Below are 27,037 nucleotides of genomic sequence, written 5' to 3' on the forward strand. Positions count from 1 at the left end.
ATATATAAATCAAACTAGAAAAGCTGTTATTTCTGCTTTCTTGGGGGTGGGAGCCTTTGAAAGTCCATCAACTTCTGCAGAAGAGGCAATCCTAGGCTTGGTAGGACACTTCAGGCCTGGCTCTTTGCTGTGACTGCATTTGGCTGGGTCATGACCCTCTTGTATGTGTCTTACATGCCATACATTAGGTACTAGAATTAAAGAGTAAAGCCACAGCTGAGGGGACATCCCACGTCGGGGGCATCCCATTTATTGCCACCTGGTGTCCTTTACTCTCCTTGTCCTTTCTCATGACACCACCTTCATTGGTGAACACCGACTCCCAAGGGTCATGCATTTGGGATTAAGGAGGATGTCCTGAGCTGGGGCGAGATGGACCTGGATGAAGAAAAGAAATTCAAAGATGTTGGCTCTGAACATGGCAAAAGTAGCCATGGGACAAAGAAGGAGAAACACTGTCCTTGCTTCAAAAGACATCAGACAGATTACAGTGTTTGAATCCCTCTCTCAAGTGATCTTAGATAAGGCTTATAGCTTTGTTCTTGCTGCTTTTGAGCCTAGCCTGGTCTTAAACTCACTATGTAGCTGAGGTTGACCTTGAACCTCTGATCCTCCTGTCTGCTGGGATTATAGGTGTAAGTGCCTACACCTGGTGTGTGCAGGGCTGGGGATTGAACCCAAGGCCATTCGTGAGTGCTAGGCAAGCACTCTACCAACTGAGCTATATAGATGCAGGGCTGCCTTGGAGAAGGCTTGCTCATCTTTCAAGCTATGTTCTGGGGCTGTGGTGGAGCTCGGTGGTAGAACCCTTGCCTCCTGAGCTCATGTAGGGCCTCCCCCAGCTCTACAGTGAAAAAGAGAGCAAGTCTGTTTCCGGCTCTGCTCAGCCGTGTTTGAGATCTTTCGTGCCTCGCCTCAGTTTCCTCTTGGGTATGGTGGGAAATCATAACAGCGGCTACGTTTTAGGGGGTTTTAACATATGCACTACCACATACGGAGCAGTTACAGAATGGCCATCTGTCCCCCGAGGTGTCATGGGGCAGGGGCTGGGGGACACGTTGTGTCCTGTCCACTACCAAATGTCATGCATGATAGGTGAAATTACTTGTTAACCAGATCCTTGGTCCTTGAAAAATCCCGATACTTCTTGATGAATCTACCCATTTTACAGATGCAATTGAGTCTCAAAAGGCAGGAGGTGCTTTCTGAAATCACCCAGTGAGCAGGGCCTTGGTTGTGGTTTTCTAGGACAACTTTGTTGTTTGTTTGTTTGCTTGTTTTTTGAGACAGGGTTTCTCTGTATAGCCCTGGCTGTCCTGGAACTCACTTTGTAGACTAGGCTGGCCTCGAACTCCGAAATCTGCCTGCCTCTGCCTCCCCAGTGCTGGGATTAAAGGCGTGCGCCACCACGCCCAGCTTTTAGGACAGCTCTTGAGGCAGCCAGAGTCTACAATTCAGGACCACTGGGTTTTCCAGAGACCACTGTCCACCTCTTATTAGAGTCTCTTTGTCTCATTTCCCTGTTGAGTTGGTGTTGAAATAAGAGACCATCCTAAGTTGGAAGTGCCCTGGTGAGTTCAAGGCCAGTTCAGTCATGACCTGTGCTTTAGGATCTTGGCGTCTTTCTATAGGCACAGAGCTGTTTTCAGACCCTCAAAACAAGCCTTTGCATTGATGAGCCCCAAGGAAAGAAGTAGATTTCGGCTGAGGGGCAGACAAATGACTTCAAATCCAAGCTTCAAGGAGGGACCAGCTGAGCCATGACATGCCTGCTAGAGAGTGGATGGATCGAGCCTCCCAGGGTGGCTCAGGCTCTGCAGGTCTGTGGTGGGGGATTGCAGGCTGTTAATGTGAAATCTCACCTTTAATGTGTTGACTCAGTTAAACACATAAACGGGCCCCCACCATCCGGATTTACTGGACACATCAGTAGCCACAGTGGCTCACAAGCTATAGGCTCTTCCAGGCAGCTGAACACTTTTTTTTTTTTTTTTTCGAGACAGGGTTTCTCTGTATAGCCCTGGCTGTCCTGGAACTCACTTTGTAGATCAGGTTGGCCTCGAACTCAGAAATCCGCCTGCCTCTGCCTCCTGAGTGCTGGGGATTAAAGGAGTGCGCCACCACCGCCCAGAAGCTGAGCACTTTCAAGGCTCTGAGCAGCCATGTGAGCTGCCTCTTCTTCCTCTTCTTGTAGCAGCCACAGTGTTGATCTGTGTGGTCTTGTTTGGTGGTGGCGTCGTCGTCGTCATCCTAGGAAGACATCTAAAGTTAAAAAACTCACTTTCCTTTCACGGACGCTTTTCATACCAGCCTCACAGAGTGCAGCTGTGATGTTTGAACATGATGGCAGCTGCAGAGAGCCTGCTGAGCTTTCTGCTCAGTTAAGTGAGAAACTCCTTCCTCACAGTCTGTGTTCTGCTCTTGCCACGAACTGCTAAAGTTCAGAAAGCTAACGGGGCGGGGCGCAGAAAGAACGGAGAGATGACAGAGCTCTGGTGCACATCACTAGAGTCCTGCTTGTAGGGTGACATTGAGTGCCATGTAGGCATCCTGACACCTATCCCACTGTTGGGGCTCTTATGTATTTGTTTTGCTTGGGCAGATTTGACTTTGGGCAAGAGATGTCCTTTGGCAGGCATAGAGGGAACAGAAGATAATAGCTTGTGCATTCTAGCAAGTGTCAAGGTCCTGTGACCAGAGAGTGGCTCTGCTAAAACCAAACCAAACCAGTAAGGGTAGAGTAGACAGAAGGGACAGTGGCTGGGGAGATGGGAATATATGTCCACAGAAGGGAAAAGCTATGTTGATCTTCCTTGCCATCCCACGCCTTCAAAAATAGTTGACTCAACCGATTTAAGTATTCAATATAATGATTAATTATAGGCAGAGCCATAATAGGGCCATCAGTACAGTCTAGGTTAGGACCTGGCCAGCTTCCAGAAGGCTCCATGGCTGTCTGTCGTTCTTGACTATCCATTCTCTCCTTAGCTGCTTCCCATCTTCTCCTCCCCCCCCCCCCGCCCCTTTTTGAGATAGGGTCCCCTCACATACCCTACAGTGACTTTGAACTTGCTGCACAGCCAAGGATCATCACCGTGAACTTCTGATCCTTCTGTCTCTGCCAGTGCTGGGCTGACAGGTGTGGCCCACCACACCAGTTTTATGATGGCAGGGGATGGAACTGTGCTAGTGCTCCACTGATGGAGTGTCCACTCCAGCTGCTCCTCGCTCTCTGATTATTGGAGCACACAGGGGTTTTGCCTTGGCTTATATGCGCGTGGGGGACATTTTTACCAGTACTGCCGATGTGTCCTTGTTGGTGGCTGGATGATGTCCCGTGGTGGGTAGGACCTGGCAGTCTTTTGGGTCTTCCATCACTGTGACTTTTGCTTATTCAGTCTCTGCCAACAGTGGAACCAAGGGTCTCCGGCTTTGCCCTGTTACTGTAAGATACCCACCTGCTTCTGCCCACACTCAGCATCAGGGGGAGAGATGGTCTTTCTCCAAACCCTACAGGTAGGACGTAGTTACTGTTTAGAGCAGGGTTGAAAAAAAATTTCCCAAAAAGGTTTATACACACATACTTAAACGTAAGGGTTTCTTTTCTTTTCTTTTCTTTTCTTTTCTTTTCTTTTCGTGCGGTGTTATTTATATTTAAAATTATTGTTATTGTTGTTTTGGGTGGTTTTATTTATTTATATTTAAAATGATTATTTTTGTTGGTGGTGTATATGTGTGCATGTGCACGGGGGCATGTGTGCATGTAGGTGTGTGTGTGTGAGAGAGAGAGAGAGAGAGAGAGAGAGAGAGAGAGAGAGAGAGAGAGCACGCGTGCGCGAGAGAGAGATTGGTATGTTTAGTGTTTAGTTCAGGTCCTTCCCTTTACTTGAGTTCCTGGGTACTACAGTTACCCTGGCTGTATTTTCCCTCACCAGGCCTGCTGACTTTGGCAGGGATCATGGGGTGAATCTCTACTGCAAACAGTGTCCTGTAAACACGTGTGAACCGAGGCATAGCAAGGAAGCCTTTAATCATGAGAAGGGTGTCTAGGTCTGGGCTTCAGTCTTGAGAAGGGGTGCCTGGGTCTGCTTACTGCCCTTGCCCCGTCCTCAGCTTCTGCCGCTTCCATTCCATTATAGGGGTGACACGTATTTTATTTTCATCTTATTTTATTTTATTTTATTTTATTTTATTTTATTTTATTTTATTTTTTGAGACGGGGTTTCCTTTGCAGCTCTGGCTGTCAAGGAACTCACTCTATACATCTGCCTGCCTCTGCTTATAGAATGTTGGGATTAAAGGCACGAGTCACCATTGCCTGGCTCTTTAATTAATAACTGTTTATGAAAAAAATTAAATGTAAATACCAACACATAGTAACACTGTAAACAGTACCATGCATCTACCTAGCTTGTTCATTTGTTGTCACATATATATTTAAGATCTGCCTCCCTGTTTATTTTGTTTGCTTGTTTGTTTCTTTGTTTTTTATGTGCCAGGATCAAACCCAAGGTCCTGTACATAGTTGATACAGCAGTAAAGAAATACTCAACAAAGAAGATCTCGGTATGGTGTGGTAGCTCATATATGTCCTAGCTCTTGAGAGGCTGAGGCAGGAGGACCACTCTGAGTTTGGGTTCAGCCTGGGCTACATAGTCAGAACTTGTCTTATAAAGCAAGCAAGCAAACAAACAGAAATTAGAACAGAGACAAACATATTGATCTCAGCTACATTGCAGCCCTCCTCTGGCTTTTATGCCTCTCTCCATTTATGTTCTTTTGCTCCAGGCTCCAGCTGGGTGCTTACAATATCTAGGTGCTCAGAACTCAGGTCTGCTTCTCTCCGATGCACTTGGCAGTGGGGCCAGATCCTGGTTTGTGTTGAGCCCTTCGCTTTCCAGGAGGTGCCGTGGGCAAGCATGTCATTTACCAAGGTTGTAGGCCAGCACAGGGTCCTGGAGGTGAGGCTGTGTATGTCTAGTCCCACCAACACGTGCCCAATCAAGGTGGATGTGGTGGTCTGAATGAGACTGGCCCCCATAGGCTCATATATTTGAATATTTGGTTTCCCATTGGTGGAACTGTTTAGGAAGGATTAGGAGGTGTGGCCTTATTGGAGGGGCCATGTCACTGGCCAGGGCTAGGGGAGGCTTTTGGGTTTCAAAAGATGTCTGCAATTGACAGTCTTCTCCCTCTGCTTTGTGGGGTTGTGGATCAAGATGTGAGCTCTCAGCTATTCCTCTGTCCCACTAGCATAGACTCTGTTTGAAACTGGAACCCAAACTGAACATCTTCTTTTATAAGTTGCCTTGGTCACAGGGTTTAGTCAGGGGCTTGGTCTGCTTTCCCACCGAGTCCTTACATGGCATCTGGCATATTCCTGAATGTCCTGGTTGCAAACTAAAGGATACAGACGAAAGATTGAGGGTTAGGGAGGAAATATCAAATATGCAATTGGCAAGTTGTCACTTGCTGAGGGTCACAGAAGGCACCAGAGGATACTTGGGGGTGGGGTGGGGGGGCGCTAACAGATCATAGTGAAAAGGCCTGAAAGGGGGAAGAATAGATTGTGGGTAAGAGAAGCAACCAGTGTATGTGTGTGTGGTGGGGGCGGGGGGGTGTGGAGCTGGTGTGAGCACGTGTCCAGGCTGTGTGGATTTGGTGTGAGCACATGTCCAGGCTGTGTGGAGCTGGTGTGAGCACATGTCCAGGCTGTGTGGAGCTGGTGTGAGTACTTGTTAAGGCTGTGTGGAGCTGGTGTGAGCACATGTCCGGGCTGTGTGGAACTGGTGGAGCACATGTCCAGGCTGTGTGGAGCTGGTGTGAGCAGATGTATGGGCTGTGTGGAGCTGGTGTGAGCACATGTCCGGGCTGTGTGGAACTGGTGTGAGCACATGTCCAGGCTGTGTGGAGCTGGTGTGAGCACATGTCCAGGCTGTGTGGAGCTGGTGTGAGCACTTGTTAAGGCTGTGTGGAGCTGGTGTGAGCACATGTCCAGGCTGTGTGGAGCTGGTGTGAGCATGTGTCCAGGCTGTGTGGAGCTGGTGTGAGCCTGTGTCCAGGCTGTGTGGAACTGGTGTGAGCACATGTCCAGGCTGTGTGGAGCTCGTGTGAGCAGATATATGGGCTCTGTGGAGCTGCTGTGAGCCCATGTCCAGCCTGGGGAGGACATGCACAGGGAGAGGGTGTCATGAGGCTCCAGGGAACAGCTGCAGCGTGTCCCAGCAGGGATGTCATTGCTTCCCCTAGACCACACCTCACGCTTCTCCATCTTACTGCTGCTCTGCCTGGAATACTTCTCTTTATTTATTTTAGATTTGTGTTGTAAATGTACGTGTATATGTGTGTGCCTACATGAATTTCTGTGCACCGTGGATATGCAGGCTCCTTGAGAGGCCAGAGGAAGGCCTGAGATCACCTGGAGGTGGAGTTTTGGGTGACTGTGGGCCCCCTGATGTAGGAGCTGGGAACTGAACCCAGGCGCCCCCCCCCCCCCCCCGCCACACACACCAGTAACTGCTCTTAACTGCTGAGTCATCTCAAGCCCCTCTGTGTGTGTGTGTGTGTGTGTGTGTGTGCTGCAGTGTACCGCACATGTGTGGTGTGCTCGCTCATGCATGTGTGTGTAGATCTCAGAGGTTGACAGTACCTGTCTCTCTCTCTCTCCTACTTCCTTTCCTTGTTCTCTGAGACAATCTCCTGGAACCTGGAGTTTCCTGTTCTGGCTGGCCCGGCTGGCCATTAAGCCCCAGGAGTTCTCCATTTTCCCTTCCTCCCCCGGGGCTGGTGTCGCTGATGTCTGATCCTATCTCATGCTTTGACATGGGTTCTGAGTGCAGGCCCTCATGCTTGCATGGCCAGTGCCTTACCCACTGAGCTGAGACCTGCGGCTCCTAGGGTAACCTTTCTTAGATGTCAGCTTCCATGTCACTTTCTGAGGGAGACCTCCCTGATCACTCAGAGAGCATCCCTCCCGTCCTGTCATGGCTCACTCTGGTTAAGTCTTATGGTACTTATTGCTGCCAAATGTTGTACTTACTAATTTACCGGAGATCTGTCTCGTCCCCTGCTTGATGCCTGTCTTCCAGAGCAATGCCCGGCAGGCACCTGGGTCTGACACTGTCACTGACCACGAGAACTTTTGATTGACAGCAGCTTGAGTGTAGGCTTTTGCCAGGTACTTGTTAAGCTCTTGAATATGAACTTATTTCTTTAAACCCTCAGGTCCCCTTGTGTATGTTTTTCTTTTTTCACCTTACCAGCAGGAAGTGGAGGTCAGAGGGGTGACAGGTGGTGTTGGTGACACAGCAGGCTAGGGACCCCAAGCTGGGGCCCTGGACACGGCTGCGGGGAGGGGAGGCCAGTTGTAGATCTGGCCACGGAGCAAATTAAATTTCTGTTTCCGTTAATGGGGAGCTCAGGCTGCCCCATCTACCTGGGCTGGAGGAGGTTCAGGACCCAGGCTCTGCTTCTGGCCCCGTGCTGCCTTTCTGAGAGGGAAGCAATTGCTCATCTCCCCACTGGCTGCAGCGGGGGAACTGCCAGGAGATGACCCTGCCCACCCTAAGGCTTGGTTTGCAAAACGCTGAGCCTGGTGGGGAAATGAAGGGCTGGCCTGCTAACCACAGCAGCAAGGAGGACTCATTTGCAAGAGTGAGGCTGGCCCGGGGCCCTGCTCTGTCCCCTAGCAGAGCCATTTCTGTGGGCAGTTGTCCTGTAGGAACCCACTGGGTGCAAGTCCTTAGCTTGAGCTTGGAGCGGGGTGAGGGGAGGGGAGGGGAGTCATGCTAGAGCCTCAGTCTTCTCCTCTGAGGAATGGGCTGGTTGTGATATCATGACAGGCAAAGAGGCTGGTGCTTGAGAGCCCTTTACTAACCATGAGTGCTTGGCCAGGAATTCCCGCTATTACGCTGTGGAGCTAGGCGGTGGACATGACCAGAGACCCTCTCCCAGTCACTATCTCACGTAGCTGCTACACTTCTGGAAACAATTCCCAGTTCCATAGCAGTGTATCGCCTCCATATCTTTTTGAACAGTTTACATTTATCTATTTGTTATGTCAGAGTCAGGGTCTCATACAGCCCAAGCTAGCAGAGACCTTGCTGTCTACTTGAGGATGGTTTCGAACTTCAGATCTCCACCTCCTGAGTGCCGGGATGACAGGCCCGCAGCACCATGCCCCGGTTCGACAGTCCTGGGGATCAAAGCCAGGACCTTGAGCATGCTGTGCAAACACGCTATCATCTGAGGTACATTCCCAGGCCTAATGCCACCTCAATTAAACTTCCGGGAGTCTGATACAGAGCTGGCCCAATGCCTCACTGTCACACGACCACGCTTCCTGCAAAGCCAAGGATGAGGCAGAGAACGGGATAAGCGGGCCAGAAGGAGTTTGATGGTCCCTTGTGTGTGCAGTCTGGTGCTGGGCCCTGATGGTCACCCATGGGTCATCTTGAGTGGTTACAGTAAAAAGGGAGCAAGAAGCAGGAAAGAGGAAGTCTGGGAGAGGAAGAGGAGATGCACAGAGGTGGCTGTCGGAGCAAGGCTTTCGTGTGGGGCACTCGATCCCGCTTGGGCTGTCTTGTGGAGCTGGTGCCTCTAGAGCTTTCTCCTCCCTCATCCTGAAGGAGGTGATACCAAACCAAGGGTTGCATTTAGGGTTCAGGGACTCAGACGGGCTCTAAGGGACTGTGGGAAAATCAAGTCTTTAAAGAACGAGAGGTTCTGAGGAGTTGGGTCAGTACATAAGGTGCCTACTGTCCAAGTACAGCGACTTGAGTGTAGGTCCCCAGTGCCTATGGAAAAAGCTGCCTGTAGAGGTTTGTAACCCCAGTGCTGAAGGGGCAGGGCCTATTGGCCAGCCAGCCAAGCCAAACTGAAGAGCTTCAGGTTTGGTGAGTGACCTCTGATGTCAACCTTGGGCCTTCACATGTGTGCAAATGCACCTGAACACACACATGCACACAGCCACACTAACTGGTTCACTCAAGACCTACATGTGTGCACTTGCACACACCCCGCCCACATGCACGTACATACCCACACTAAGTAGTACATACAGCACATATGTGCAGGTACCCACACTAACTAGTGCATCACACACACACACACACACACACACACACACACACACACACACAGTAAGATCTGTGCTCCCCAAGGCTTTCAATCCCAGGGAGCCACTACATAGGCCGAGGCTTAGGTGTAGGGTAGAGTCAACTAGGGCTCTGGAATAATCTCCCAGAGACCACCGCCCCCACCCCCTGCCCACACCTCATCTGCACCCTCTTCTTTTTGTGTGGTGTTGTCAGCCTAACGTTCCTGAGCTAGTGTGACCTGGCTGCAGTTTCTCTAACCCTGTCACTCACCACCCCAGGGTGTTTGGAGAAGGCCTTGTGGGAGTTTCCTGGAAAACAGGAGGAGTGGGAAACCAGCCTTGCTCACCTTATCTTCTGGCCTTACACTTTGAGACACTAATTATCACCCTGATAGCTTTGGCATCAAACCTCAACCAGGTGGCCCTGGCTGCACCTTCTGAGGGTGGCTCTTCTCAGGAGTTGGTGGGAAGATGAAGCGGCTGGTCAGGCTGGAGCTAGGCCTCTACCTCAAGGAAGCCCTGTCTGTTCTCTGTCCAAGTCAGATGTTTCTAGCTGGAACTTGACATTGGCAGTGCTCTGTGTCTACGGGGCTGCTGATGGAATGGCCACCCATCCGTGGGTGTGAGTGTCTTGGCTTAGGAGCTGAGCCCTGCTCTGGACCAGCAGGGCTTGGGCAGAGCTTCCCTGACCTTTTCAAGCCGGTTTCCTTTTCTGCAAAAAGGAAACAATGAAGAGTTTCACAGCTCAGAGAGGCAGGAGGGACTCTGTAGAAAGGCCTGGGCCTGGGCCTGAGGGATGGGAACCCTGAATAACTACTTCTGGGGTCTCGGGGCTGTGGTTTCTTGCAAGAGTGCTCGGGAGGGGAAGTCTGAGGAAGGCAGGAAATTTTTCCTAGAGGGGAACTCTTGGGGACCAAGGCCCACCTGTCCTTTCTGAGAATCTTTTTTTTCCCTAAAGAATTACTATCTTAAAATTTTATTTATTTATTTATTTATTTATTTATTTATTTATTTTTGGTTTCTCGAGATGGGGTTTCTCTGTGTAGCCCTGGCTGTCCTGGAACTCACTCTGTAGACCAGGCAGGCCTCAAACTCAGAAATCTGCCTGCCTCTGACTCCCAAGTGCTGGGATTAAAGGTGTGCGCCACCACTGCTCAGCACTAAAGAATTTTTTATTGGCATATATCTATCATCGCCAAAAATTAATGCGTAACCCATTATGACATGTTCATACATGAATTTACTGCTTTAAAAAAAAAATTCACTCCCATTGTCTTCTCTTGTGCCCCTCCCACTCCCCCAGTGGTCACCTGCTCCAGCCTACTCTCAAATCTTTTTATTGTGAGCGTGACTAGTGGGTTTAATTAGGGTTAGTTACAGGGCTGACAAGCATAAACACCTTACCAGTGGCTACACCACTAAAGAAAATGTCTCTTAGCTGGGCAGTGATGGCTCACGCCTTTAATTCCAGCTGCCTGGAGTCGGGGGCAGGCTGATCTCTCGGTTTAAGGCCAGCCTGGTCTATACCTTGAGTTCCAGGGCACCAGGTCAGGTTTCTTAACAAAGCCTGTGAGGGGCGGGGGGGTGGGGGTAAGGAAAGAAAAGAATAGAACAGAAAAGGAAAAAAAAAAAGTCTCACCCTTTCTCAGCAACTGCTGCCTGCTTATAGGTCTTCCGTGAGGGGTGTGGCAATGTGAGTCCCGCCCCCTCCATGATGGACTGTTGTCGGGGCCCAATCCTTTGCAGGTAATCACGGATGTCGTACAATAGCCATCTCATGCTCGAAGACAGCAGTTCACAGCACTCCAAACCTTCCTCTGGCTCTCACCTTCTTTCGTCTCCACCTCCTTGAGCCTTGGACAGAGTGATGTAGGCTCTCATGTGAGGCTGAGCTCCTTTTTCTCAGCACCTGACCGGCTAAGGGTCTCTGCAGTAACCGCTGGCCATCGCACAGAGAAACTTCTTTGACCTAAGTAGGCAGTGATGCTAATCTATGGGCATGCACGTAATTGTTTCTAAGGTAATTTCACATGTGTATTTTGGAGGAGGCTGTCCTTTCACACGCCCCCCTGACAGCCCATGGCCTCCCTGATGATGACCTGAGGCGTGTGTTGGTTGCATTGGTTAGTAGCTGACTCTGATTTAAGTTCGATAGCAAGGAGGAAGTCTTTGCTTGGGGCTTGGACGACTCTTGTGCATCTTTGTATCATTCTGCTCTCCAGAGCTGAGATATTTGACCCTGTAGGCACAGAGAGAAAGTTGCCTTGCTCCCGCTGGTCTGCAGGATGCTGCCCTTCTCAGCAGAACAGGGTAGAGGAAGCCCGGCTTCACGGAGCCACCACCTCCTCCTCATTCTGGGTGTTGGCTGTATCTTGGACTGGGTGACCTGGGTGACCTTGGATCAACTTCTCATCTGCTCTGAGGCTGAGTTTTCACATCTGCAAATGAGTGTCATGACTTTGTCATAGGGTTGCTGAGAGCCAGAGCGGCCCCAGGTAACGGAGTAACAGCTATCAATAGTAAAGGTATCCAGCGCGTCCTCTGGAACTGTCATTCTCTTATGCTGGAGGGAAGGCAGCTGACCTGGAGGTGCTGGCAGGCCTGTGGTCCCCTGAAGGCCTGGGGAAGCTCTGCTCTTACCTCCTGCTCACCTCGGGTTGCACTTGGTGTGTTAGATTCCCTCACATCTCTGCTTCTGTCAGTAGATGGTCCTCTTCCCTCTGTGTGGGCCTTTGCCCAAATTTCCCTCTTTTTCTTTCCTTTAATACTGGGGATTGAATCCAGGGCTTGGCATATATTGGGAAAGCATCCTGCTCCCGAACTACACTTCAGTGCTTGCTTCTTAGAGATGCTGTCTCTTGCCATGTCTTACAATGTATCCTAGGCTGGTTTGGAACGCCTATGTAGCCCAGGCTGTCCTGGAAATGTTGCCCTCCTGCTCAGCCCTCTGAGTGCTGAGATTCCAGGTACGTGTCCAGATGTGATGACATCTGTCTTCTCTCTTCTTACAAAGATGCTCTGGGCTCTGGCTCTTCTTCAGTCTACTCCAGCTTGGCCCCATCTTAAATTGGCTCTATCCTCAAGGACCCTATTTCTAAAGAAGATTGCATTTGGTTGGTCCTGGCGATTGGGACTTACACGTATTTTTGGGGGGGTGGGGAGCAGAATGCAATGCAACCGCTAGTATTATCCATTCATACGTCGTCTCCAGCATGTCGTCTCCAGGTGACAAAGGCCAAGGCTGGAGCCATCTTTACTCTGAACCCCTGTTATTCAGGTTTTCACACCCTGGGGTCTGACTTTCAGTTGCTGAGGTGGCTCTCACTGTCCACATGATGTGGGTCTGAGATTCAGAGAGACAGTACAACTGCATTGAAGTTACAGAGTGAGGGAGGTGGGCCTGGATTCTGGGTCCCCAGATCCTAGAGCCAACTCTATTCCAAGGAACCATGTCCCCTGTGTGCATGTGTGCACACAGCCTATGAATGTTCATTGTCCCATGTGGTGTGTGTGTGTGTGTGTGTGTGTGTGTCTGTCTGTCTGTCTGTCTGTCTGTCTGTCTGTCTGTATACCACAGGCCTGTTTCAACTTCTGGAGCCAAGACACTCTGGATGTGAGCAGTAGTGACCAGCTTCAGGGGAGAGGACTTTTGGGTCTTGGCTTCTTCTAACTTCCTCTTTTTCTGGCTAGCAGTTAACAAAGAACCCTGACTTTGGGGCTGGGGATATGGCTCAGGGGTAGAGTACTTACCTAGCCTATGTGAAACCCTGAGTTCAATTCCTAGCATTGAAAAAACAAACAAACAAACAAACAAACAAACAAACAAACCCAGTGACATAATTTGGAGTTAGATCACTCAGGTTCAAATCCTGGCTTGACTGGTATGGCTTAGGGCGAGTCAGTAACTCGCTGCCTTAGTTTCCCCACGTGTGCTGCAATGACGATACTGTAGCCTTATAGATGGACACAAGTGACTGAAACCCTACTGTGTGGTCCTGTGTGTGCCAGAGCTGACTTAATGAGGGCTCCTTCCCCTTTATCCCGTTTGGTATTTTTCTGGTACCAGGAGGTCCTGGGAAGGAGGATAAGGTGTGGTGCTTTCCAGGGGAGGCAAAGCTATAGAAAGCTCTCTGCACAGCGGTAAAAGAGCCAGGAGTCAGTGGTCTAGGAACCTTTCCTTTCCATAAAGAACACAGTGCACAGAAAAGCCATGTCCTGTAAACTGCACACGCATGCATATGCTTGCGTAGGACCACTGGTTGGCTGAGGTGTGTGGAGGGGCTGCCTTTGAGATTGGGACCCCAACTTCCCACTTCCATGATAGCTCTGCATGCCCAGCCTTCCTTGGTGCTGATCACAACTGGATTCCCAGCTGATTTCAGAAGCGGTGGTCTTCACCAAAGAACACCCAGTGCCAGGCCAACTCTGGGCCTCCTGCAGGCACTTCCTCTGGGTTCCAGTACCCTGCTTATCAGGAGGCCGCAAGAGCACCATCTATTTCTGGCCTGTCTGGAAATAGTGTGGTCTTGAAAGGGTGGAGGGCGGAGTCAGCTTTAGGAACAGAGACATCGCCAGTGGAGGGAGGAGGACTCATTTGACTTCTGTGCGTGCATGCGTGCATGTGTAGGCCAGAGGTCAAAATCAAGTGTCTTTCTGTATCACTCTCCAACTTTTTTTTTTGAGACAGGGTTTCCCTGTATAGCCCTGGCTGTCCTGGAACTCATTTTGTAGACCAGGCTGGCCTTGAACTCAGAAATCCGCCTGCCTCTGCCTCCCAAGTGCTGGGATTAAAGGCGTGTGCCACCACGCCCGGCTTCCAACTTACTTTCTTTTAAAGATTTATCATTATATTAATTATTTTCTTTTAAGTATTTATCATGATGCATGTATGTGGGTATTTTGTCTATATGCATTTAAAGGGCACCGTGTGTATGCAATACCTTTGGAGGCCAGAAGTCAGCATCAGATTCCCCTGGAATAGCCCTAAAGTCACAGATAGTTGTGAAGCACCCCGTGGGTCCTCTGCAAGAGCAACGAGCTTTTAACCTCTTAGCCACATCTCCAGTCCCTGTACCTTAGTTTTTGAGACTGGGTCTCCTACTGGATCTGGTGCTTGCTGACCTGGCTGGGCTGGCTGGCAGGACCTACCTGTCTCTCCTGCCGGGTGCCAGGGTAATGATATATAGCCCTGTGCCTGGCTTTTACATGGTTTCTGGGAATGGAAATCAGGTCCTGGCGACTGTTCAGTTTCGCTGCACATGTAGAAGTTTGTATGCCCAGGGAGGTACTGGATAGTGTGTCGAAATAAGGTACTTTTTGTCCTTAGCCATACATACTGCTGTCACCTTCTGAAATGCTAGTCTTTTGAAAGGCCCTTGCTGATATGAGGGTAGCATAAATGGAGAGTTATCCCCTGCATCCCTGTGACTGCCTCCCCTAACCCAGACCTTGCTCTGACCTCTATTTCCATTCCTTACACAGCGACTTTGGCTTCATCCTCTGGGCAGTTCGTTTCTTCCTACGCTTTAAAACTCAGTAGCAAGCTGACAGACAGTTGCTTCTGGGTAGAATTTAACAATCTGGTCTCATTTCCACCGAAGCCATGACTATTTGATCGTTCTTCTGCTGCTTGCTGAATGGCTCTTGTTTTCTCTCTGTCAGAGTTGCGAAAACATCCTCAGAATTGATTTGCTACAGTTAAAAAAAAAAAAAGGCAACTTGAGGAAAATATTAGCTACATAGTATCAACAGCGTGCAGCCATTGCTTATCACAAAGCTCTATTGCAGTTGGAGAAAGAGTGTTCAAGCCGAGGTGCTGAAGCCAAACACAACAAAGAAAACAATGCCCAGACCAAGACAAAGAAACTGGCCGGTCCTTCAGGGGCTGGAATCGAGAAATAGATTTTGTGTACTGAGGGCTTAATGTGATGGTTATGATAAACGGTAGCAAAGCACATTAAATATTAAGTGCTCTTTATATAAGGTAGCAAATCCTTTCTGCATTGTACTAACACTTATTTGTATCAGTGGGTGTGAGTGCCAGAGAAAGGGGATCGGGTCGGGGGAGGAAGAGAGAGAGGGATTGAGAGAGAGAGAGAGAGAGGAGAAAAGCTCAGGTTATTATCCCATTATTCCTTAGGTCCCAGGTCCCTTGTTTTCTTCTTGAGACAAGGGCTCCCACTGGTCCAGGACTGACCAAATGAGGCTGTCTGGCCAGTGAGCCCCGGGGATCTGCCTGTCTCTGCCTCCCCTGTGCTGCGTACAAGCATATGCCACTGTAGCAGACATTGTTACGTGGAGTCTAGGGATTGTACTCAGGTCCACCTGATTGCACAGCAACCACTTCGCCAATGGTGCCACCTCCCAGTCCCTGACTGTGTGATTTCTAGACATACACTATACGTTCAGTGTGACACCTAGTGCTCATTTTAAATGGCCACCCTCTCTAGAATCTTACATAGGAAGGATGACTGATTTCACAACTTAGAGGTATAAGATATGTATTTGTGTGTGTGTGTGTGTATTAAGATACATTACAGGGAGACACAGCAAAAGGGGATTATTCTAACTTAGTTTCCAGCAGGAGGAGAAAGGGCCAAATATAAGGGCCACTGTAGCATTGAACTTGAAAGGATTACATGCTGGGGTTTTTTTTTGTGGCCAGAGACTAAAGCTCATCTTCCTCCCTAAACTTGCAAACAATTGAGCTGAAAAAAAAATGGGGGGAGGGCAAGGAGGGACAGAGTATCACGTAGCCCAGGCTGGCCTCAAACTTACCATGGATGTAGCCAAGGATGACCTGGAACTTCTGATTTTCCCGCCTAGACCTCCCAATGCCGAGATTCCAGATGGACATCATTATGCCCAGTTTATGGTGAGCTGGTACTGAGCACAGGGCCTGGTGCATGCTAGGCAGGCATCCTGACAGCCAAACTACATCCTCAGCTCAGAAGATACCTACCACAGTGTGTCCAGATCCTGGGCGCGTGGGCTTGGTGAGCTGCCTGGAGAGAGGGTTTGGAACTATGGCCTTGTACTTTGGTGGCTTGCTCACCCTGTCTCCAGCACTCTTGGGTGCTCACAGGTGGCCTGTAGCCAGTTCCTCCCTCAGTGGCAGGGAGCCAAGCAGGGCAGGTGGCTGCTTCGGGGTTAATAGAACCAGAAAAGGACTAGGAGGCTGAGCTGAAGCTGACCTGACCGTTCCAGGTTCATTATCAGAAAGTATCCCTGCCTCTCCCTTGACAGGGAGTGTCTGGGGCAGAAGGTGGGATGGTTGGGGCTTTGGCGACCTCAAACCCACCCAGGGACTAACATCTCTGCAGGAACACAAAACATTTCAGCAAACAGCTACCACTGTGTGCTCATGGTTGCCAGCATACTCTCTTTCCGTGGAAGCAGGAGGCATGAACGCTCTCTTCTGTTGGCTCTTAGTACAGTCTCTAGAACTGCGGGGTCACTTTCTCACCAAGACAGTAAGAGCAGTCTTTCCCCCCCATCCTTAGTGCTAAGGTGTGTGTGTGTGCATGAGTGTGTACACTCATGCATTCACACATATGTACTCTTGCCCGTGGCGGTCAGAGAACAACCTTGAGTGCCCATTGAGCCTCATGGATTCTTCTGTCTCCACCTCCTCAGTGCTGGGATTACATGCATCACCATACTAAGATTTTTTTTTTAAATGTGCACTCTGTGGGATTGAACTTGGGCCCTCATGCCTGCATGACAAACATTTTACCCACTGATCTATATGCCCAGCTCCCAAGCAAATTTTAATATCTTAGGCTTTGTTCAGAAGGCCAGACCTGGCTCTGCATTTTATATCCATGGAACAATGGCAGCTAAACCAGAAGAGAGTGACCCACCCTGGGTCCCCCAGCCAGGAAAGAGTGGGGCTTCAAGCCTAGGTCTTCTGGATGCTTCCAAGTCTCTAGGCTACTCAGGCTGCTGTGGGCTAGGTTGGTCTCTGGTCACATGCAGTTGCATGTCAAACAGCCTGGCATCTTTAGTTTCTTTCACCACGGTCTCTGGCTGAGCTCTTGGCCCTTGTTCTTGTCATATAAACTACAAGCAGCAGAAGGGACTGTTAAGAGGTGGCCGGAATATCATCCCCGGTAGCTGACGTAACTTTGACAGAGACTTCTTGGGGCTGCAGTTTGTTTCCTTCGGTTCACAGAGCAGTGGAATAGGGTCTCTATCCATGAGAACTGCGGTGGGGTGACGACTAGGCCATAACGGTAGAAAGCAGAGCTGGGGTTTGAACCTGGGTCTTTGGACTCCAGGATGTGCTCATGGGCTTTGCTCTCTCTTCCCTACCTGAGCCCATCTTCAAGACCTGGGCCAGACAAACACATGTCCACTCAGAACAGGCTTCTCCCCTGTAGGTACCGGATCCTACTGGCCTCTCATTTTCCTGTACATATGTGTACATATCTGTACATATGTGTAGATTTATATGTGTTGGTGACACTGGGCATGCTCTATATTTCTAGGCTCCTAGAACTCCTGGGACAGAGCCTTGTTTGTCACGTCATCTTGAAATCCCCGGTGCTGGCTCCTTTTGGTGCTGAGACTACATGGGTGTATGAATGATGACTTGGCAAGGAGGTGGGAGCACGTGTGTGCACGTGTGTGCAGCTGTCTAGCCTTCCGTCTGTCTTTCCCCTTGACTATGTCTTGAGGCTATATGAAGATGCAGTTTGCTGGCAAACAGTGCCACCTAAGGTCAGGTACAGGGAGAGAGAGCCATGCTCTAGGTGTGAAGGATAGGAGGACATCACCAGGGGACACTGCTGGAGGTTGAAGATCAGGAGAGGGAGAAGCAAGGAGACAGGAAGATTTTTCTGGAAGGTTTTTCTTTCTTTTGTTCTGTTTTTTTGAGGAAGGGTCTCAGGCAGCCCAGGCTGGCTTTGAACTCCTGATCCTCTTGTTTCAGCCTCCTGGGATTAACAGATGTGAGCCACCAAGCCTGGTAAAAAGCTGAATATGAAGACTCATGTCCCATCCCAGGCAGGGCAACCAAGGGTAGACGATATAAGGCAAGGGACCGAGACGGAGTGTTGATGGGGATGCACCACAAGGGTGGGGAGGACAGGAAGTGGAAGGGTGGCTAACTCCAGGAACCAGGGTGCAGAGGGTATCTAGATCTGGGGAAGACCCAAGATGATGCCAGGAAGGGGTGGGACATGCAAAGGCCAGGCCTTGTTTGTGGCTGTTATCTTGCTTCTACAAGCAGGAAGCCCAGCCACGAGCCCCACCACATAAGACAAGGTCTGAGCTCAGCTACTCTTAGCTTGCTCTGCAAAGACAGGTGATTGTTTTACTGTGTGCCTGAAGCAGAAATCCCCACCAGCACAGACAATGACCCCTGACCATTCTGCCCCATATCCTTCCCATTAGTGGTATTTGTTGTCAGGAAACTGGGGTGGGTGGGTGGGTGGGTGGAGAGTCTGTTGTCTTCTTGTGCTGTTTCAGATACATGTACAAATATGGCTCTTTCTCTTTGGCTGAACTGAATATATTTGTGTGTGTGTGTATGTGTGTGTATATGTATGTATGTGTGGTGTGTGTATGTGTGTGTGCATGTGTATGTGTGATGTGTGTATGTATGTGTGATTTGTGTGTGCATGTGTGTGTGTGTGTGGGTGTATGTGTGCTGTGTGTGTGTATATGTGTGTGTATGTGTGTGTATGTGTGATATGTGATGTGTGTGTATGTGTGTGTGCATATGTATGTGTGATGTGTATGTGTGATGTGTGTATGTGTGATGTGTGTGTATATGTGTGTATATGTGTGTGTATGTGCATGTGTGTGTATGTGTATGTATGTGTGGTGTGTGTATGTGTGTGTGCATGTGTATGTGTGCTGTGTGTAAGTATGTGTGTATATGTGTGTGTATGTGTGTGTGTATGTGTGATATGTGATGTGTGTGTATGTGTGTGTGCATATGTATGTGTGTAGTGTATGTGTGATGTGTGTGTATATGTATGTGTGCATGTGTATGTGTGTGTATATGTGTATGTGTGATGTGTGTGTATATGTGTGTGTGTGCATGTGTATGTGTGTGTATATGTGTGTGTGTATGGGTGATGTGTGTGTATGTGTCTCGTTTGGCCCATGAACTCCAAGGACTTGTCTTTATCCCCCAGGGCCAGCCTTACAGCCACACCCAGCTTTTATGTAGGTGCTGGGCATCTAAGCTCTGCTCCTCATGCTTGCATAGCAAGCACATTACCCATTGAGCCATCTCCCTGGCCCTGGAATCTAAAACATTTCTGAGAACACGAAGGAAGGCCCGTTTGTGGGGCTAGCAATATATTCTGTCATATTCATGACACAAAGGCTATAGGATTGTCACTTAATCTGGGCATCCCAACCAGTTTCCTAAGCACTGCGTAGCACTCAGAGCAGACTCTTTTAGTCTCCTTCCCCATCCTACCCTGCCCCCCAGTTACAGAGCATTTACTCAAAGAATACCACTTTTTTTTTTTTTTATGCTGTAGTGATGTAATGGCTGAGGATGTGTTATGATTTGAATGGGAAGAGCCCTTCTCCACAGACTCATGTATTGAAGGCCTGGTTCCTAGCTGGTGGTATTCTTTTGGAAGGTTCTAGAAACTTTAGGAGGTAGGAACTAGCTAGAATGTTCCTGGAGTATACCCTTTGGAGTTATATCTTGCCTGGGCCTCTTGTTCATCTGTCTGTCCACCCATCCGTCCATCCGTCCGTCCATCCGTCCGTCCATCCGTCCGTCCATCCGTCCGTCTGTCCGTCCATCTGTCTGTCTGTCTGTGTCCCTTTCCCCTAAATCCTTCTCCTGGCTGAACTCTGCTCTGACACCCCATATCCATCACGAGGGAGTAAAACTTGCAACTGGGAGCCAAAATAAACTATTCTTCCCTAGGGTGTTTATGTGAGGTGTTGTACAGCTGCACCTATCCAGTGTGGTGTGTGCGACATGGTGTAGAGGTGGTGGGGAGATGGCTCATTCGAGAAGTGCTTGCTGGGTAAGCAGGTGGACCGGAGTGTGGATCCCCAGTGTTCACATAGAATCTGAACACAGAATAAGTAGCTGTAACCACAGAGCCGGAGGGGCAGAGGCAGACTGATGCGTGGGGCTCACTGGCTGCCGGTCTAGCTGAATTGGTGAGCTTTCGGGAGAGATTGTTGAGTGGTTAAGAGTACTGGCTTCTTTTAAAGAGGATCTGGGTTGGGTTCCTGGCATGCACATGGTCACTCCCAACTTCCTGAACTCCAGTTTCAGGGCATCCTCTTCTGGCCTTCACGGGCACTGCATGCATGTGGTACACAGGCATACAGGTAAAATAAAAGTAAGTTTAAAAAGTAAAGTGGAGGGCTAGAGAGATGGACTGAGAGGGTAAAGGTTTTTGCTCCCAGTTCTGACAACCTGAATTTTATCTCTGGGACTCACAGGGGGAGAGTTGACATGCACAAGTTGTTCTTAGGTTTGACATGTATGCTGAGACACTCGTGTGAACATACACACACACACACACACACACACACACACACACACACACACACAAAACAAACAGACAGACAGACAGACAAACAAATGTTTAAAAAGCAAGATGGAAAGCAATAGAGGAAGAGACCCAGTGTTGACCTCTGGCCTTTGTGCTCACTAGTTTGTCCAAGGGAACCCTCCATGTACACACACAATCATGTACATAGTCATATAACACACATACACACACTCATGGTAGAATTGGTAGAATGCTGAGTTACCATGTTCTTCTGTGTGTAGTCTGCTTTGCATTGTCATGGAAACAGTAATGAAGTAATCTGTTGAAGCAGTAACTGAAGCTCAGCTCTGTTAGTGTGGTACCAGGCTTTTGAGCTGTCAGCATTAGGTGTCAGAAGGGACCCCATTGAGGGGGGGTTCCAGGTTTTACACATGATGCTCTTCACCATGCAGAGCGGTGGGCGTGCTCTTCTCTTGCTGCTGACCAATGCAAGCCTTTGCTGTTTGTGTGCCGTTTGTGTCGTGTTGGTGCCTGTACTTGAACACCTTACAGGAGGTCTGAGGTCTGGATGGCGCATTTTGGGCAGACGGTAGTGTTGATATCCGGAAAGCAAGAACCTAACGTGTTGGTTTGGAGGTCAGAGGACAAGCTTGTAGGGGTCAGCTCTCTCCTACCATTGTGTAGGTTCTGGGGGTTGGACCCAGGTCATTGGCCTTTACCCACTGAGCCATCTTGCTGGCCCTATACTGTGTTATTATTTATTCATTATTATTATTTATTAGGTATTTTCTTCATTTACATTTCCAATGCTATCCAAAATATTCATTATTTTTTAATGATTCCTGAGTATTGTTCAATTGTATTAAGAATTTAAGAATGGCATATGTTGCAGAGGATGGCCTTGTCATGCAACAATGGGAGGAGAGGTCCTTGGTCCTATGAAGGCTCTATAGAAGCCCCAGTGTAGGGGAACTGAGGGCAAGGAGGTGGGAGTGATGGGTAGGTGGGTGGAGGAACACCCTCATAGAAGCAGGAGGAGGGAGGATGGAATAGGGGGTTTTAGGGGATGGGAAAGGGGATAACATTTGAAATGTAAATAAAGAAAATATCCAATAAAAAAAAAGGGAGAGAAAGAAAAGAAAAGAAAATGACTCCGCAAGATTGGATTGTAAGCCTGGTGGTGGTGCCTCCAGGTTCCTGCCCTGTTTAAGTTCCTGTCCTGACCTCCTCCCATGATGAGCAATAATATGGAAGTGTAAGCCAAATAAACCCTTTTCTCCCCCACCCAAAAGAATTTAAGAATGGATAGGAAACATACATATAAGTTTCTACACTTAGTCTAAACTCCATTAGGAGCTGTTAGGTACAGATATACACCTGCGATCTCAGCGTGTGGGAGGCTGAGGCAGGAGGTTTATGAGCTCGAGGCCAGTCGGTTACACATCAAGATCCTATCTCAATCCCGCTAGCCACCTCCCTGAAGATGATTAGATGCTGTCTTAGTTGGGAACACTACACACACACACACACACACACACACACACACACTCACACACACACAAACACACACACAAGTTCTGAGTGATGTTATCACTTTCATATCTGGGGAAACAGAGGCAAGCAGAGTGAAATTGCTACCTGAAGCTACCCCGCTGATGGGGAGGTTGCAAGACAAACCCAGGCTGGCTGGCTCAGAGTCCCTCAGCCTGAACACCAGCCATATCATGTCTTGTGAGTTGGATGAACCCAGGACTGTGGAGTCTGTCTACCCAACTCTAGGTTCTTTTCCTAGCCTTAGGTCATATGGTACCTATGTTGCTCTGTGCCTGAGGTGGTAGGATTATCACCCTGTGGGATGAGCCTGCTTATTACAGGGTTCCTGCTGGGCATGTCACTAGAGATGCCACACCAACATCTCAGCTTTGCAGATGATCATGTCTTAACGGCACACTCTCATAGATGGAGAGGGCCTTTTCTCTTCCTGGGAGCTCTTGGTCACTGAATGGCGATGAGCAGAGAGGAGAACACCTCAGCTACCCATGGACTTCACCTGCTGCTCATCCATAGACTCCGGAAGTGTCAGTCACGGATGTGAAGGGCTTGGTGATGCAGCCTCCAGGCCTGGGAAGTGTGACCTTCAACCTGTGGGGCCTGGGCTTGAAGTCTTCTGCTATCCCAGCATCCCCAAGGGTCTGATGGATGGAGAACTAGTTCCTAGCCCTCAATCTCCCCAAGAGAATCCAACATAGCACTTGCCCGAGATGCTTCACAGCAGCCTTGTCACCAGAACCAAGTGTTCATCTGTGGGTGATGAACGGGAAGGGAAAACGAGGAATTCAAGTACTCGGGGAGGCGGGGGTGGCATCACCCATAGTCATGACTGGAGTGCTGACTCACGCTCCAGCAACAGGGAGACTTTGAGATGGTCCTACTCAGCACAGGTGTACCTTGAAAAGGTCATGCCATGGGAAAGAAGCCAGACCAGAGACCATGTTCCTTGATTCCATGTATATGAAATATCCAGAATTGTTGAGTGCAGAGAAGTCACGTGCAGTTTAGTTGTTGCTCCTGGCAATGCGGGGCTGAAAAAGGATGGGGTGGGGTGGCGTGACAGTGAAGGTCCAGGTTTTTCGCTGTGTCACAGAATATTCTAAGATTGGCTGTGCCCATGGCCGTGCATATTTGTGAGGCTTTACAACTCAATGCACAGGTCACTCGAAGTGGACGGCCTTCTCTGGTATGTGTGCTATGAATATTATCTTTTTCCTCGTTTTGTTTTGTTTTGTTTTGTTTTGTTTTTCATGGCAGGATTTTTCTGTGTTTCCCTGACTATCCTAGAACTCACTCTGTAGACCAGGCTGACCTTGAATGCATAGACATCCTCCTGCCTCTGCCTCCCAAGTGCTGGGATTAAAGGTGTAAGCCACTACCGCCTGGCTTGTCCTATTCATTTTCTTTCTCCTTCTCCTCTTCTCCCTCTTCCTTCTTCTCTGCCTCTATCACCACCTTCTCTTATAAAAGCAAGCCACCAGCGCTCCAGTGGACACCAGCTAGGTGCCCTCTGATTCTGTTCAGTTTTGATAGTTCTTGGCAGATGGTGTGTCTGATCTCATAGATTGGGGTGCCATCCATCCCATTGGGGCCCCCTCACTTTACTGGTTTAGATCCTTTGCTTCTTACTGATCAACTACAGACTTATGATGACAACTATCTCCTAGGGTTTGAGGACTTTGCTAAAATGGCTCATGGACCTCAGAGAACCCGTCATCTTCCCTGGTTTACTGTAAAACCTATTACAGAGAAGGCAGGTAGATGTCTAGATAGCAGAGATGCATGCCCAGGGCAGGACATGTGTGGAGAGTCCTGTCTCAGCCCCATCCCATGTAGCTTGGCTTGCTTACATCCTCCAGTAACCTTCGTATGTTCAACAGCTGGGAAGTGCCCCGAGTTTTGTATTGCGCTCATGTAAAAACTTCATTGTGGAAGTTGCACAGTGCATTAAACCATTGCCCATCGGTCATACCTCTACCTCAGCCCTGATGAAAGGTTGGGGCTGAAAGTTTAGATCCTGAAATCACCTGCTATTCTGTCAACCAGCTCCCATCCTGAGACTCTATCAGGAGAGCTCCTGGTCACAGGAAAGACAGATCAGTTTGGAGATACTATGAGTTTTAGAAATTGTGTCCCAAGATTTGGTGGGGAGGGTGTCAGAGATCAAATATGTACCTCTTATATCAATTTATCAATATCTATTTATCTAGAATCTACTAAGTCTGCTTAGTGTTGATTACATGTAACCACTTGAGACCCGATGACCCATAGGGGGCTCTTCTCTGGAGAAAACTGTTTGTCTCTCAGCAGTCATTGATTGCCTGTAACTCATCTAGGGGTTGGGGTCTTGTGACATTTCCCGCCTCCATGTTGGTTATCTCAGCTAGTGGCGTCATTATACAGGTCTTGCTTAGGTGAAGATATTACGCATATTTGGCTGAGAAGATGCTGTGTTGCAACGGGCATCCTGGTCGTCTGGTTCTTGCAGCTTTTGCACCTGAATGCAGCCATTCAGTGCCCCCCCCCCTTTTCTTGCTTCAGTTGAAGCGAGTGGCATTTGGGGCTGTTGGAACTCAAGGGAAAAGAAGATGACAAGCAGAATTAGTCACTGGCATGGGTGGTACTCTTAGCAACACCCAGAGAGGTCTCCAGTGAGCATCAGTCCCTCTCCTGCTATGATAGAGTAATCTGGGTCTTATCCCTAAAGACCAGTTCCATTGGCAAAGCACAAAGCTTTAGTTTTCTGTGTCTGTCTTGGGAAGGGGATGCTGTGAAGTAGGGAATCACCAAAGCCTTTGTGTCAACCAGCTTTTCATTGTGACAACACAGCAGAGACAACCCACTAAGATATGTTTGGTTTTGATCCTTGGTTTTGAAGGTTTCAGCCCATGGCCACTTGGCTCAGTTGTCCCTGGGCTGTGGTGACACACGGAGGAGGGGAACGTGTGGTGAAGCACAGGTGCCCATCTCATGGTGGCCAGGAAGGGGAGTGTAGGTGGAACGAGGGAAGGAGGATGAAGGAATGATTTCCTTCCGGCCAGACCCTACCTCTTGTCTAGCACTCCTAATGACCCATCAGGTTCTAAACCTGTCACTTGACCAGTTCATCGACAAGGCCTGGACTCTGATCCAGTCACCTCCTCATGGCCCCACTTCTGATGGCTGTTTTCAGTGTCGGGTTCAAGCTTCTGACAGACACCTGAGTGTTGGGGCACATTTAACGATCACACCATAGCACCCTTCCTCCTGGGCCGCCTGGGAGGAGGCAGATGGCCTGGTGGCTTTTGGTTTCCTGTCCACACTCAGGAGAATTGGACCCTGAGCTCAGATGGGACTCTGGTCAGAGATGGACTCACAGCTGTCTTCTAGGACCGAGGTGCTGGGGTCCCAGGGCTGCAGGGCGGGGCTCTATCCTCTCCTGCAGGGAACTGGGGAATCTGACAAGCTTTATTTGTTTTCTCTCAGTGGACATCATGGAGATAAAGGAAATCCGTCCGGGGAAGAACTCCAAGGACTTTGAGCGAGCCAAGGCTGTCCGCCACAAGGCAGAATGTTGCTTCACCATCCTCTACGGCACCCAGTTTGTCCTCAGCACGCTCAGTTTGGCAAGTGGGTGCACATTTGTCTGGACATCCCTCCGCCCACCCCCCTGCCACCTCCTCCTCCTTCTGAGAGAGATCATACTTCATGTCTGCTAATGCATGCTCTGGGAACCCTGGTCTTGGGTCCCCATCCTACTGCTTTGTAGCTTGTGTCTTTGGGCATGGGTATTTAACCTTTCCAAGTTGCAGTTTGCTTGGCTGTGACCTGGGGACAGCGATGTGGCTTTCTCCTTGGGACGTTGTGAGAAGTATGTTACCTGTCTGCCTGGCTCAAGTTGAGAGTTAAATGAAGGTAGTTAACATGGTCACTGAGAGATAGGCTCTGCTGGACAAACATGTCACTTGTTTCCTACAGTGGTTGCTGCACAATAAACACTCATCTGAATGACCTTGGGTACATATGCAGGCACAGAGCACACACATATATGCATGGGCATACATGAACATAGCACATATGGATGCATGCACACACATGCATGTATATAGTATGCAAGCATGCATGCGTGCACACAGCATACACATACACACAGCAATACATATATGCATGTGCACACACAGCATACATTCATATGTATCCATACAGCACAAACATGTATGCCCACAGTATATACATGCATGGCTGCATACAGCAATACATGTGTGCACATATGGGCATAACACATGCATGCATGAACATGACACACACGCAACACACATTCTTGAACACAGTAAACATGTAACATATACGCATAGCACATACAATGCACACACAGCACAAAATGCATGCACATACCACACATGCAAAAGCACACAGATGAATCCACATATCAATAAACACATGTACATGCATATAACTATCACATATGCCTCTGCACAGCACACATATGGATGCATGCACATAGCACACATGGATGTACATATAAAACACTTATGCAGAACTCACATATGCACACAGCACATACATGTACACACTACACACATGCCTATACACATGACACAGCATACACATCTCACATATGTACATGTATAAATACACATGTGAGAACGTATAAACTTACATATCCGGAGATGGGATTTCTGGCCATCTCAATGGTATATCCATCTAGAGCTCAGAGGTAGAGCTACCATTCACAAGGTCCCAGATTCCAGCCCCCAGCAGAAACAACAAGAGTCACCCAGAGTTCACTGCCCCCTCTCCAATTCTGTCTACAGCGGACTCAAAGGAGGATGCGGTGAAGTGGCTCTCTGGTTTGAAGATCCTACACCAGGAAGCGATGAGTGCATCCACCCCCACAATGATTGAGAGGTACACAACCCACTGGCAT

General features: G+C 49.0%; 1 protein-coding gene across 1 annotated transcript in view; it reads left to right on the top strand.

The window, feature by feature from the left end:
* Plcg2 (phospholipase C, gamma 2) overlaps positions 1-27,037 on the top strand; it is a 136,868-nt gene that overhangs the window by 32,104 nt on the left and 77,727 nt on the right. The window contains exons 3-4 of the mRNA NM_172285.2: positions 25,597-25,740; positions 26,925-27,018. Of these exons, the coding sequence (NP_758489.1) occupies positions 25,597-25,740; positions 26,925-27,018 (238 nt within the window). The remainder of the gene's footprint in view (positions 1-25,596; positions 25,741-26,924; positions 27,019-27,037) is intronic.

Source organism: Mus musculus, chromosome 8 (assembly GCF_000001635.26).
Source record: "Mus musculus strain C57BL/6J chromosome 8, GRCm38.p6 C57BL/6J".
In the NCBI taxonomy this organism is placed as follows: domain Eukaryota; kingdom Metazoa; phylum Chordata; class Mammalia; order Rodentia; family Muridae; genus Mus; species Mus musculus.